Source organism: Oryx dammah, unplaced genomic scaffold (genome assembly GCF_014754425.2).
Source record: "Oryx dammah isolate SB20612 unplaced genomic scaffold, SCBI_Odam_1.1 HiC_scaffold_22, whole genome shotgun sequence".
Classification (NCBI taxonomy): Eukaryota; Metazoa; Chordata; class Mammalia; order Artiodactyla; family Bovidae; genus Oryx; species Oryx dammah.
The window spans coordinates 54,535,833-54,550,435 of record NW_024070206.1 but is presented as its reverse complement, the minus strand read 5'-3'; the positions used below and the strand labels follow the sequence as shown (position 1 = coordinate 54,550,435).

At 41.6% G+C, this 14,603-nt stretch overlaps 1 protein-coding gene across 1 annotated transcript; it reads right to left on the bottom strand.

The window, feature by feature from the left end:
* Window positions 1-919: 919 nt before the first annotated feature.
* Window positions 920-6,550, bottom strand: SOCS6 (suppressor of cytokine signaling 6). Its single transcript, XM_040264349.1, has one exon. It carries the CDS (start codon window positions 6,425-6,427, stop codon window positions 4,853-4,855), a length of 1,575 nt encoding a protein of 524 aa, XP_040120283.1. The 5' UTR covers window positions 6,428-6,550; the 3' UTR covers window positions 920-4,852.
* Window positions 6,551-14,603: the final 8,053 nt, after the last annotated feature.

The window sequence follows — 14,603 nt, the reverse complement described above, 5'->3', positions numbered from 1 at the left end:
AAGGAAATGGCAACTCACTCTAGTATTTTTGCCTGGAGAATCCCATGGATAAAGGAGACTGGCAGTTACAGTCCACGGGGTCGCAGAGTTGGACACAACTAGTTGACTCTACTGTACCAACAGGTCTGCTCTGTTTGAATGAGTAAGAATCTATTTGGCTAGGGTGTTACGTCTGTAAAGTCTAAACTTCTACATAGTTCCTGAGACCTGACCATCTCTTTTCCTTAATTTCCCATTTCATTAGCACCACCATCAGCAAAGTCATACTGGAATCAATGCTGTCAACTGATACCCGTTCTAGAAAACGTGGTTAGAACAAGACATTATTTGCATTCTATGAAAGTCAAAATTTGTGATATATTCTCAACCAGGTCATTTAAAAATTTATCTTTGTATTAGCTAGGATAAAAGACCTGTTAAAATGTAACTGAACGACAAATTTTCAAGTGAACGTTCAACCCAATGTGGTGTTTCAAGAACTTCAAAACATATAAGGCAACTCAGTGGCTATTAGGTACCATTGTCTATGAAAGGATTTTTAAGTAACTCCTACAGAAAGATCACCTGATTCTATTGAACACCATGAAGTAATAAGGGACATATTTTTTAAATGTCAAAATCCAAACATTTTTTATCATTTGGCCTAACATTCTGTTAGAGAGGTTTTATTATTACTGTTATTTTAATTAGTCTTTGTTTTGCAAATGTTCTGCCAACTCGCTCCATCCTTTGTGCTGAAGGCTTTAGCAACACTGGCTATCTCCCGTCACCATTTCACTTTTCCTGTTTTACTAAAACTTGTTGGTCCCTGCCTCCAGTCTCTGCCCAGTATATGGGACGTCCAGAAATAACCTAGTTAGCTCTATACTAATTACAAGTCAAACTCTGCATCTGATTATTAAATAGACCACAAGGCAGATCTTGTGAACGAAATTTTTATTTACATGTTGTATCTAGAAGCAGATACATAAATTCTTTATACGATTAATCTCCAAAAATGTGCAAGAAATTACTATAGTTTGTTTACAAACCAAAACACGTATTAAAATCAATGGACTTTGGATAATTCATTCTGTGGTGTTCTCAGTACAAATGGTACACACCTGATTCGAAACATACAGAAAAAGTGTAAACTACAGCAATCTGGATTGCAAGTATTAATTCCATGGCACTCCGACGACTATAAAATTTCTTTAACCCAACATGTATACTTATTACAAAATTCTATAAGAATTTTTCATCATCTCTGGAAGTAGAGGTTGGATCACTTTTCAGAAACAGCAACTACACACTCGCCATGTTATGACTGATTAATAAAAAGGATGTTTATAAAAAATCTTTACAGAATTAAAAAAGTATTAAAAGAAACCGAATTTGTGATTACTAGCGTACCAATACTTTGTTTTAGAATTTTAAAGTTATTTATGGAACTGGCAAGTGTTCCTTATTAGAGTTTTCAACAAAACTGTCTATTGCTGGTAGTGTGATTTCAAATTAAGACTTCACATTGGATGAAAAGCCATGAAGATTTAAAATGGATTATTTTGAATCATTCATAAAGCAAATCTCTCTCATTTACAATGTGAACTGTACAATGATCAAAATTGGCATTTCTGAAAGCATTGTTAAGAAAGAGATTCAGAGTGGTAGCACTAGCAGGGACACTGAATATAACCTACTGAAGATTTCAGTAACTTTCATCCTGTTTTAGTAATACTGGCTCAGAAATTATCCTGTATATTGTACTTGGGTTTTATTTCCTATATTCCAATGGTTTAGCCTTTGGGCACGATTTCTTTTAACAGCAAGATGGTTGCCCTGTGTAGCTGGTTTCCTTAAAAACTATTTTAAATTCTATGATCGTTTCCTGTGACATTTTTTGACCTTCTAAAATTTTCAGATTATTGCACCAAAATGGGGCACAGTTTTCCTTAGAGAAAGGAGACTTTTTCAAGTACTTTCTATGCTTTCTTATTATTTGTAAAAAAAAAAAAAAATGCACAATAGTGTCCTAGGAAGCCTGGAAATAGCTTCTGGCTTCCATCATGTTTCTGGGATAAGATATTTGATAAAAAGCAACTCTGATTCGTTTCGTACGGCAGAAGGATACAGCTTTCCTGTGTTCTTTCTCTTGCCTTGAGCTCAGATTTTCAGAAGCAAACATTTAAGAAATCACTTACAAGCAGCACCCATGTCATCTAAGCCACCATTCAGCAGAATCCAGAAATTCACCCAAACGCTACCTGCACAAAAACTACAGGATGAAGACTTCTCTTTTTCCCCTTTCCATTTTTAACCAGAACGTTTTACTAGCCTATAAAGCCAATTGTTCAGTATGTTGTGCTGCCTCGGCCAAATGGTTCTCTAAACAGAAGCAAAAAACATTGCAATGTTCCTCTCTGTTTGTAAATGATTTCTTTGCAAACATTTTTATTTTTACTGATACACTATCAGACCCTAGCAATCTGAAATTGGATTAGAATAGGGGATTTTACTTAAAGGAATTTTATATTATGAACATACAAAAGCACACTATGAATTGGCTTTCTGAATTAGAACAGTATCAAGACTTGCCCTCCATAAAAACACAAAATACAATTTTCAAGACATTTGTATGGAAATCAGGATGATCTTAACTTGAAACCAAATGGCTCGATTTTAAACACATGGTTATCATGAGGAAGGCGTGGGGAACAGGCTATGCCCACATAAGACAGGGTTCAGGGCAGTCCAAAGACCTCTGTGCACCACGGTCTCACAAAGAGTACATGTCAATGCTTCTAGAAACACAGAGAAGCCATCTCAACACTTATTATTAATACACAGTGACTCTGTGACAATACCTGCCATCTAATATAGATGCACAGGGACTTTTAACTCACCCTAGATATATTTTAAATTGTTTAAAAATAAATAGTTTTGCAAAAAAATAGTTTAAATGTCTTGCATTAATTTGATAACAAGTTTACAACTCTGTAATAGTTCTTAATCCAAATAGCTTATAATGAACACTTAAATTATATTATTACAGTATACTCCATATTCCATATTAGGTGAAAACATATCAGAAAATGAAAGAGGAGTCTTTGCAACAAGGTACAATTAAACATTCCACCAAAATTAAGTACCTTTTCCCCTTTAAGTCAAAATACCAGGTATTAATACACAGGTATTAATACACTGGGCCTTTTCTTGGTAATTCTCAGTTGACTCTAAAAAAAAAAAACAGAAACAGAAAAAAAAAATGGGGATACTGATATGTCTGAATGACAAAGCTATTTAATTTGGCCTAAGACCTTTACTCTTTTTTTTTTAATGGGGATAAGAGATAGGAAAAGGAAGAAATGTCTTAAATTACATGTTTCATTGGAAGAGGAAATATTTCCTTTAAAGTTATATAGCTAGAAACATCTTCTGGATGGAACAATTTCAAAATACTAAAGAATCTGTAGTGAATAAGCACGGCATTTCAAAATAACTAAAAAGTATTGGGTATAACATACTACCCCCACCCCGCAAAGGACTGAATCAAAAAAGATGAAAAAACTAATGATGCTAATTTACTTAAGACTTAGCTAAATTAAAAATAGAAACCCATGGATAAACGGCAGTATATATGGTAGGTAAATGCACACACCTGATTCGGTGTTAACATTTTTGTTAAACGGTACACCACAATTTCCACAATTTTTAAACTAAAGTCACTGGGATTTTTTGGTTTTGTTGCTTTTGTTTTTTTGGTGGGGGAAGGAAGTGTTAAATCTAGCACATTTTAATGGTGACTACATAAAAGAAAAATATAAACCCAACTTTAAAACATTTTCTTTCTATTCAGATCAATTTAAAACTTTATATACTTTAATGTTGCAAGAGGATCTAGTCCATTTATGAAAAGCATTTCTACATCAAGTTCACCCAAGAAAATGTTGTCTAAGCTAAAGAAATCACAGATAAAACATTTTACCAGAGGAAAGTATAGATAACAAAAGATTGCTTATCACAGGAAACTAAGATCATCTAATAATTTCTTTAATAGTTCCAGTTCCATAGGTCTTTTACGTTATGCCAATTTGTACCAGAGTTTAATGACAGAAAAGGCAACAATTTTTAAATTGGTGGTATACATTTCTTTACAACTTTTTAATGTAAGGCCATTTATTAAAAACAGACAAACCACAAGATGAAAATGAAGGCAACAGAAAAATCCAGCTTCTCATAACCAAAAGACAGCACAACGTCAAACATAATTTAGAAATGAATGTGGCAGAAAGATATGTTGCAGACCTGCGTTCCATTACCCAAGGTTATGTCAGTTCACAATTCTAAATAAACCTTTGTAGAGTATGAAATTAAAAATCATTTTCGGTGTAGGTGTAAACTCTTGTGATTAATCACACGGCTATGCTGACTCAACAGGATCTTTGAAGATGGGCCATTGAAAGAGAGACATAACAGGTTCATTCTGCAAGTTTCATTCAACTTTACTCAGGATTGGATACACATGAAATGTGCTTTTAATGCATAAAATCACAGTGGATAGCAGCAAAGGACTGGGGGTGGGGTGGGTAAGGAGAATCTGATCATTCACATTGTGATTATTCTGCACGCTGATGGAAAAGACTTCACACCTCCTCGAACCTCCAGACTTCCCTTTTGTAAAGAACGAAAATGAACCCAAGACACCTCGCAGACGGTTCCCCACCCCTAAACGGACTGGACACTCTTTTACACATAAAACTGAAATCAAGAGTATGGCAGCAAAAGATTCTGATGGCGATGAAGTCTGTAAACTATATCTCAGTCTCTCTCTCTCTCACTCCCAAAGTGCACGATGCCGGGCTGCGGTCCTCCGTCAGTAGTGCTTCTCCTGTAGGTAATCCTTCATTTTGTTGGGCAGGGGCAGCTTCTGGATCAGGTCTATGCGGGTGTACTGGCGGATGACGAAGCGGCACAGGTACTGCAGCGAGCGCACCTGCATGAACCGCGACACCGGGTTGGTGAGCCGCACCGGGTAGGTGGCGGAGCCCGGCAGGCGCGAGCGCGAGTAGCAGAAGGCGCCGTTCTCCGAGTCCCTGATGGAGTGCTCGATGAGGTCCACGATGGACGTGTGCCCCTCCACGTCCGGCTGCTCGTAGAAGCTGAATCGGCCGTTCGAGTGCTCGATCCGGGTGTGCAGGGTCTTGCCGTGCGAGCGGAAGCTCAGGCTGAGCAGGTAGCGGTCGTCCGAGCTGTCCCGCACCAGGAAGGAGCCGTCGGGCACGTTGGCCAGCTTGCCCTCCGCCTCCCAGCGCGTTATGGGCCCCCAGTACCAGCCCTGCTTGGCCAGCTTCTTGAGCTCCTCTGTCAGGCTGGTCACCGCCAGGGGGCCGCTGCTCTGCACCGAGTCGTACACCCTGGCCACCCCGGGCGCCGAGGTGGGGTCGAAATTCAAGTGGCAGCGCACGCTGTCGGCCGCATGGGCGTCCGGGCCGGCAAGCCCGGGGAAGGTCCTTTGGCTCGGGTCGGTCTGCAGCGGAGGTAGCAGCGGGGAGAGGGGAGGCCCGTCGTCGGGGCCCGCCCGCGGGCTCGGCAGCACCCCCACCGCGGGGCCCGCTAGCAGGCCGCCCACCGGCGGGTCGCCGAAGAGCTCGGGCACTGAGCGCCCAGCGTCCTCGTCGCGGCGGGCGGGGCAGGGGCCCCCGGCGGCCGGGGGCGGCGGGACGGCCGAGACCTCCATCGGGGAGGAGCCGTCCAAAGGCACGGTGTACGGGAGGTAGTCCTGAGGCAGCAAGCCCAGGACCACAGGCACGTGCTCGCCCAGACGCAGGCGCAGGTCCCCGGTCGCAGGTGCCGGGCTCCCGGGCGCTGCGGGCGGCTCCGGGCACGGACAGGCGGGCTCAGCCGCCGGGCGGAGATCGCTGAAGTCCTTGCGCACGCCGTTGAGGGCCGGGCCCGCGCCGGGCGAGTGCACCAGCGCCTTGACCCGCACCTCCATCCGGATACACGTCTCCTCCGAGGCGGTGGGCCGCAGCGGCCAGGGCGTGGGGCTGTAGTGGTGGCTGCGCAGCGACGTGGAGCGCATGGGCCGTGGCGCCCGTGCGTCCTTGAACACCAGTGGCGCCGACGACGACGAGAAGGTGTCCTCGTCCGCCGCGCCCCCAGCTGCCGCGCCGCCCTTGCCCTTGGCCTTCTGCTTGGCGCTCAGCCGCCTCTTGAGCGTGCCCATGAGGCTCTCGCTCTTGGCCCGGTTCTTGCCGCCGCCCTTTTCATCCTCGCCGTGGAGCTCGCAGCCGGCCATCTCCTTCCCGTAGCAGCTCCCAAACAAGGACTCCTCTTTGCCGAAGTCTCCGGCTAGTGCTGGTTGTTGTACGACCATGAATTCCGCGTCTTCTTTGCTCTTACTCAAGTTGAAAGATTTCCGGAAGGTCTTAAGGCTGATTTTCTTCATTCTGACGAGCTACCTGATCCGAGGGGCTCAATTTCTCTCGGGGAGATTATCCGCGAACATCTGGGCAGGCTGCAGGCAAGGCTCCATCCATGCGTTTTTCCAGCTTCATTTCCCCTCTAGAGTCACTGTAAAAAAAAAAAAAAATTTAAAGGTCACATTAAATAATATCTCCACAACAAGTCTTAGTTTTCATTCTTCAGCTTCTGAACAAGGATGCCTGAGTATAAGAAGATAAGCTTCATTTGGACAGATTTTTTTTCCCCCATTTCACTCAGCACAGTAGATCACTGCCTATTTGACCAACATTTGATAATACTTCAGGAACAAACCCTAATCTTTTTCTCCCTGCACCTCGCTTTGATTTAACCCTAATTATGGTCCACGTGCCTGTCCTTCCTAACACTGAGTCAGTCGCCCTTTTCACAATGACCCACACGATCCTAGCCACCAGCCTGTGTCCTGCAGAGAGCCAACACTCAGCAAAGAAGGCACCACGTCCATTAACAAGCCCAACTGATTCTTCAACAACCTAGGTGTATTTTTAAATCTTTAAACAGCTGTAAAGATGAATTAAAGGAAGTCCATAATCTGTGACGTTATCTGGGGAAAGCCTAGACATGCCCTCCACAGCCACGAGTCTACTGAGAACAGGGTCTGTCCACCTGCAGGACCCCAGAGCCCGCCCAGCCCAGACCTCCCAAGACAGGTGCTCTCACCTACAGGGGACACCCGTAACAATAAGTACAGTTCTCCACAGTAGGAGAAACTGTATTATTTGTCTTAACAGGCAGAAAATGGTGATGAGAAGACTAATAAAAACTTCCCTGTGTTAAGTGATCATTTTCTGGCTCACTAGCAACGAATCCAATTTTGTCCACCAAAAAAACCAACCATCAATTTACAGAGATTAAGAAAACTTAATTACCAACATCCATAAAACTAGAGGCCGTGAATACAAGAGAAAACAAACATGTTTAGCCCCCAAAACAGGAATGCTGTAAAGAAAGTACCATTTATAATAAGAACTGAAAATCAGCAAATTCTTGATAAACTAGATCAATGGCTCAGTATCCAAAATGGATTATGTCTGTTGTGTCTGGAGAGTTACCACAAGCTCCCAAATCCCAGCAGGTAGACCTACTGTACTTAAAGCTTGACCTAGTGGGTCAGGCCCCATCAGCTTTCTATGAATGGTATAAAATGTTAGTTCAGCTCTCTATTATTAGAAAAAAACAAATCAAAACTACAGCGAGGTACCAGATAACACTCCTCAGACTGGCCATCATTAAAACCTCTACAACCAATACAATATTGTAAAGTAAAAAAATAAATAATAATAATAAATGTGATAAATGGTTTTTTTAAAAAAAAAAAACCTCTACAAATAACAGGTGCTAGAGAAGATGTGAAGAAAAGGGAACCCTCTCCTACACCACTGGTGGGAATACAAATTGGTACAGCCACTATGGAAAACAGTATGGAGGTTCCTTAGAAAACTAAAAATAGAATTACCATATGATCCAGCAATCCCACTCCTGGGCACATATCCAGAGAAAACTCTAATTCAAAAAGATACACGCACCCCTATGTTTATAGCAGCACTATTCACAATAGCCAAGACATAGAAATAACCTAAATGTTCGTCAATAGATGAATGGATGAAGAAGATGCGGTTTATAAACACAATGGAATACTACTCAGCCATTAAAGAAGAACAAAATAACACCATTTGTGGCAGCATGAATGCAACTGGAGATGATCATACTAAGTGAAGGAAGGAGAAAGACAAATACCATATGATATCACGCATATGTGGAATCTAAAATAGGACAGAAATGAACCTCTCTGTGGAACAGAAAGACTCACAGACACAGAGAACAGACCTGTGGTTGCCAAGGGGGATGGAGGGTGGGGAGGCAAGGGCTGGGAGGCTGGAGTTGGCGGATGTAAAACATCACATACATAGCAGATAAACAAGGCCCTACTGTGTCGCACAGAGCACAGGGAACCAGTCAATATCCTCTGCCAAGCCATAATGGAAAACTGCCTCATCTGAAAAACAGATGAATCGTTTCTGAATAAAATGTAAGATGTTAAAATATTAAAAAAACAATCGCCTGGAGTCATTTGGAGCCTCAGGGAGGGCTATCCAAGCTTCCCCAGCAGGTCATGTTGCCTCTGAAATTTTCTAACAATGGATGGGCAAGGAGAGCTCAAGTTCAACGAATAAGCACTAGAGAGACTCAAATGTGAGTCAGCTGCATGTAGAGGTTTTATTCACAGCTAACTTCCATTTGCAAGTAATTCTTCATAAGGTCCCAATTTTGTGACATAATTTTAGTGACATTAAGTAACATTTAGCCTCAGTTCTGGCAGGAAACAGTTGCAGTTGCAACCCTTCTTGGCCCACCAGTTACAGATATACTAATCACTAGAAACGTGTGTGTGCAGACACAGTTAATGCAGTGAGGAACACACACAGACTCGTCCCAGGGCTGGAGGAAAAACATCTGTGGCACGTGCCACATGCTGGAAGTCCAAGCTTCAGAGATGAATAAGGAGGTTAAGTTCTGAAAAGCAAGTCCAGAAGATGAAGAAAGATCCAGAACCCGATGCAGAAAGGAGGCCTGACTAGGAGAGAATCCGCGGCAGGATCTGGACTGCCTGATCCTGCCCACGGGCACTCTGGCCTCCCTCAAATCCTGCCTGCCCCGCTGCAGGACGACGACAACCTAAAACAGCTTCTCAGCTCCCTCAGTGAAGGACAACGGGGGCTGAGGCTCCCGTCCTCACCCCGTTCCTCCATGGCTCTCTTCACTCGCCTCCCGGTGCTCTGAAAACACTGTAAACACGCTGCCACTGAGGGCCTGGGAGCTGGCTGCAAACGTCATACAACAACCCCCCCGCCCCCAGCTTCGGTCAAGTCTTCCCGGCGTCACTGTCTCCATGAGACCTGCCCTGATCATGCCATTCAGGCTACACCGCAAACCCTCTTACCCAGGACAACAGAAGTGTCTTGCTTTAACAGGCTCTCTGTCACCCGCCTCCTCCTCCACTCACTGACCTGTCCCAGGCATCCAGGACTGTGGCAGGGGCCCAGGAGGTGCCGTGATCAACCACCCCGCCCACCTCCACTCTCCTCACACCTCACCTCAAGAGGTAATTCATCATCACAGGAAAAGGTTACCCAGCTCCTTAACAGGGCCAATGAAGTTCTACAGCGTCTGGCTGTCCTGGGCGATCTCTGCTCCATTCATATTCACCATACTCACTCAACATAGAGCTGTTTACCATACTGCTCCTCGGACCTGAACCGCTTCAGTTTTCCTTCTTCTGACTAATTCCTTTGAACCTCAGCTCATCTGTCAATTCCTCAGGGAACATAAACTGCTCTTCCTGATTAGGGGAAATCCTCCAATTAGGGGATCTGAGGACACTGCACACCTCTCCAGCTTCGAATTTCCATCTGGGATGTATGCTTACATCTATTTGTGTAATGACTTGATTAATACCTATGACCCCAGAAGGCTGTAACTGACAAAAGCAGAGACTACTGTCCATTTTTTTCTCAGCGTGTTATCCCAGCACCCATCATGGGTCTGGCCCAAAGAAGGCACGCCACAGATAACTGCTGAATAAACAACAAAGTAAAATGAGTGAGAACACTCAGAGGAAAGGCCCACAGTGACAGACGACTTGATGCTGATGTACACAATTGCCTCAACAGCAGACTCAGTAACTGACTCAGATGTGCAAGCATCATTTTTAACTCACCCTTACTAGGTCTGACTTCCCTCGTAGCTCAGATGGTAAAGAATCTGCCTGCAGGGTAGGAGACCCAGGTTAGATCCCTGGGTCAGGAAGTTCCCCTGGAGAGGGAAATGGCAACCCACTCCAGCATCCTTGCCTGGAAAATCCCATGGACAGAAGAGCCTGGTGGGCTGCAGTCCATGGGGTCGCAAAGAGTCGGGTACAACTGAGTGACTAACACTAACTACTAGGTCTGAGGTTCAAAATCTCTGCTTCCCACTGTCGCATCCATTTCACAGAAAACAAGACTGATAACTATAGTAAAAGTACTTGGTAATTTATCCACTTGATAATTTCTTTCTTCAACTATAAATCCATATGCAACTTAATAATAACATTCAATAAACAAAATTCAATCTCAAACATGAGAAACACACAAAGTTCTATCAGGCCATATGGTCTTTTATCTCTTCCTTTCATTTTCTAGGCAAAGATTAAATTACTCTGGAATTTTTAAGAGTATCTGTTTTTCTGTTTGCACTTCCAAAAATATATGCCATCTTTTTATAGGACTACCATCTGTCTCATCATGCCTAAGTAAATGTTCTGAATTAGTTTCACTGCTTTTCTAATTGTAAAATTTTAAGTTTACACATGTATTGGCTTGGCCAAAAAGTTCACTCGGGTTTTTCATAAGTGCTCACAAGAAAACCTGAACAAACTTTTTAGCCAACCCAATACTTGAAAATGTGCATAAAGGTTCAAGGGGAAGTTTTAGACGTGAATATGCCACCCAGGCAGAAGATAACATCTTCAAATAATTTCACAATCTCTTTTTAAATAAATGATTGGTGGTAGTCATGCTTGGCATTGTAACACCTAATGAAAAATCTTTTAAAAGACAACATCAAAACAACTACCTAACCTTCAACAAACAAAACAGCTTTATTACTGTCAATTTTTACAAGTAAGGAAACTAGGTATCAGAGAGATAAAATTTGCCCCAATACATTAGATAACTTGCCTCTAGGAAAAACAGCAGATCAGACCTTAAAGCCAGCTGCTAGCGCCGAAACACACATTTTCTCCTCTGACAGCGGCCCTATTGGTCGTGCTAGGGCTGAAGTCAGTGGTTCCCAAACTTTTGGGTCTTGGGACCTCTCTGTCCTCTTAAACATTACTGAAGATTACAAAAAGCTCTGTCTGTGTAGGTTATACAGAAACCATTTCTTAACAGTCAGTTGCTCTGGGAAATCTGAAAGCTTTTATTTAACCCTATTACATTCAATTCCTATTAGAAATTAAAACAGATTTAAAAATATTAATTCATTTAAAATGACAGTGTATTCATTACACGATAACATAAACCACTTTTCAAGAAAAAATAGATATGTTTTCCCAAAGAATTCAAATTCAGAGAGAAGAGGCACTGTTTTACATGATTGTAAATCTTTTCCTGTCCAATTTATTAAGACAACTGGACTCTCGTCGGTATTTGTATTGAATGTGTTACAATATGTTGTCTTAAAGTGGAAGAAGAAAACCCAACCTCTGATAGAAGCAGAACTGGAAAGGCAGGGTACTTTAATAACCTTCCATGTAACTGTGGGTGGTCTTCTTGTGATAACAGAACAAAGTCAAGGGATAGTTTCTTAAGAGTCAGTATTGCTGAGAAATCTATAACCACATCACTTTTTTTTTTACTCTATTACATTTAAATCTATTGGTCTAGGTTACACTTTGAATGAATCTTTTATACATTCCTGAGTTTTTAACATCATGTATTAGTTATTTCATCATACAATATGAAAAATTACTATTACCACTGATCTCATAAGCAAAGTCTTAAGTATTGCAAAGCTGCGAAGCCAAGAGTGGTAGGTAGAAGAAGTTTTGCAGTTGATTTTTGCTTGAAAGCTTGAATTTAACATGGGCGACAACACTGTCAGTGAAGTAAAAGGCTGTACTTTGACCATTTATGAGAAACCATCTACTAAGCACTCAAGAAGATTAAGCATAATCTGTCAATCGTTCTTTTAGGCAAAAGCAGTACATCATGACAAAGCAGCTAGTTAAGTCAGTTGCTCACACAAGGCTTCCCTGTGCACACCTTCTTTAGTATGTGGTAAAAGTGCTTCCTACACACTTCCATTTCATCATAAGCATTTTAAAAAGATGTGTACTCAGGGTCAAAATTTGATAAAATTAATCATTTTTATAGCTACATCAATGACATTCTTAAATGTAACTGGAATCTTCTTCTTACCACAAGTGCTTGGAGGTGAAGAACATATGGCCATCATGAAAGTTTAATACTATCACAGTTGGTGCCCCAGCCTTTTTTGTGAACAGGCACCATCATTTTTATTTACGGCACTTTTGCACCCTCAGCAGAAATGGCAAAAACAGTGGAAAAGGCAAATAATGTTTTAGCATTATGATAAAAGGGGATCCACAGACCGTATTTTGAGGCCTGATAAGTTAAAACTATCTGTGAAGACAGTTTAAAAGAGAAAGACTTTTAATGTAGGCAAAGCATCCACATAAAAAGTCAGCAAGACAGGAGGCTGGTTCACCGCTGTAAATCTCTCTGCAGGTCAACGTCCAGCCAGTCTTCCCGCACGCTATGGCTCATGCCATTCCAGGTCAGTGCCCTGGATCCCACTCCCTGCTCCTGAATCTGTCAGCTCACTACCTGTCATCACCTTTACCTAAAAAAAGGGAAAATAAAAACCAGATACTAAAGCCTTTCCATGAAGGGAGAAATAGAAATGAGAGAAAGGAACAGACCAATAAACAAGAAAAGAAGGGTAATGGCCAATGTAAATGAGATGCCATGGAATTTAGGGCCCAGTGCTTGTTGCAACAATAAATATGCAGGAGATACACCCAACTATAAGAAGAAAATGACTTTCAGAGCTGGTTTTTAAAACTCCAATCATATGTTATAATGTTTTATCAGTTGAATTGTATCTGCTTGTTTACTGCTTTACATCGGGAGCACTATTACTTGGTCACTAGTTGGACCCCTATACCTAAAATAGTTCCTGGGCACTGCGGACATTCATCCAAACTTGGCTAAACTTAAGATTCTTTTTTTTTTTTTAATTCTTATTAAAAAAAAAAAGTTAATTGATTTGTAAACAATAAATAAATGCAGACAGCTTAAATTTTTTTCTGTGAAATTAGATGTAAACAAAACCACTCTAAAGAACTATGAAAACAGTACTTTAAAAAAAAAAAAAAAATCCAGCCCTTTGTATGAAGACTGCTTTGCAAATGTGATTAACTTCTAATTTTACTTAAAAGTTAAGTGCCAAACTGGAAAATCATAGATGACGCATTATGTAAAGCCAGAGATGACATAATTCAAACCAAGTTTAGTCACTGAATATTTAAAGAAAGACAGTGGTCCTACACTTGGAAACAAAGAATGCATATTTACTTCTTTTAATTTAAAATAAAATGTTTAAAAGTACAAGAGTACATACTTTCATGCAGTTTTTCAATGAACTAGTAAATATCAATACTAATTATTTTCGGAAAAGATCCTCTAACAGAAAAGAATTTGTGAAAAAAGGCATATGCTAATAACAACTGACTGTGAGAATCAGGAAAAAGGGGAAAATGGATTTACACAAAACAGAAATGCAAAGAGCTGCTGCTGCTGCTGCTAAGTCTCTTCAGTCGTTTCCGACTCTGTGTGACCCCATAGATGGCCCACCAGGCTCCCCCGTGCCTCAGGTTCTCCAGGCAAGAACACTGGAGTGGGTTGTCATTTCCTTCTCCAATGCGTGAAAGTGAAAAGAGAAGGTGAAGTCACTCAGTCGTGTCTGACTCTTAGCAACCCCATGGACTGTAGCCTACCAGGCTCCTCTGCCCATGGGATTTTCCAGGCAAGAGTACTGGAGTGGGGTGCCATTGCCTTCTCCGAATGGAAAGAGCAGTTAACAATAAATCTATAAGAAATCAAAATATGTAAAAGTATGTGGAGATGCTATGGAAATTAAGCTGAAACTCAGATGAAATGGAAAATTTTATGGCTGATATATATTATTATATATATATTATTATACCAAAACTCTATCAGAGGAGGCAAGAAACCCAAAAGAGGCTGACAGCTGTCAAAGAACCTGAGAAAGTACCTAGGAACTACCATGGCCTTCTCTTCCCCTGAGGAGAAAAACTGACAAGTCACTGAAGACATACGTCCAATATTCCAATACTAAACTACGTCCAATACTCACTAAACTACTTCAGGGCACAGAGGGAAAAAATTGGCTCCCAAATTTATTTTGAAGTCAAAAGAACATTGATACCACAACTGGACTAAGACAACAAATTAAAAAAAATCAAAACACCAATCTAACTTATGAATACCAAAATAGAACTCTTAAATATCAGTAAACATTGACAGTGGTCGGGA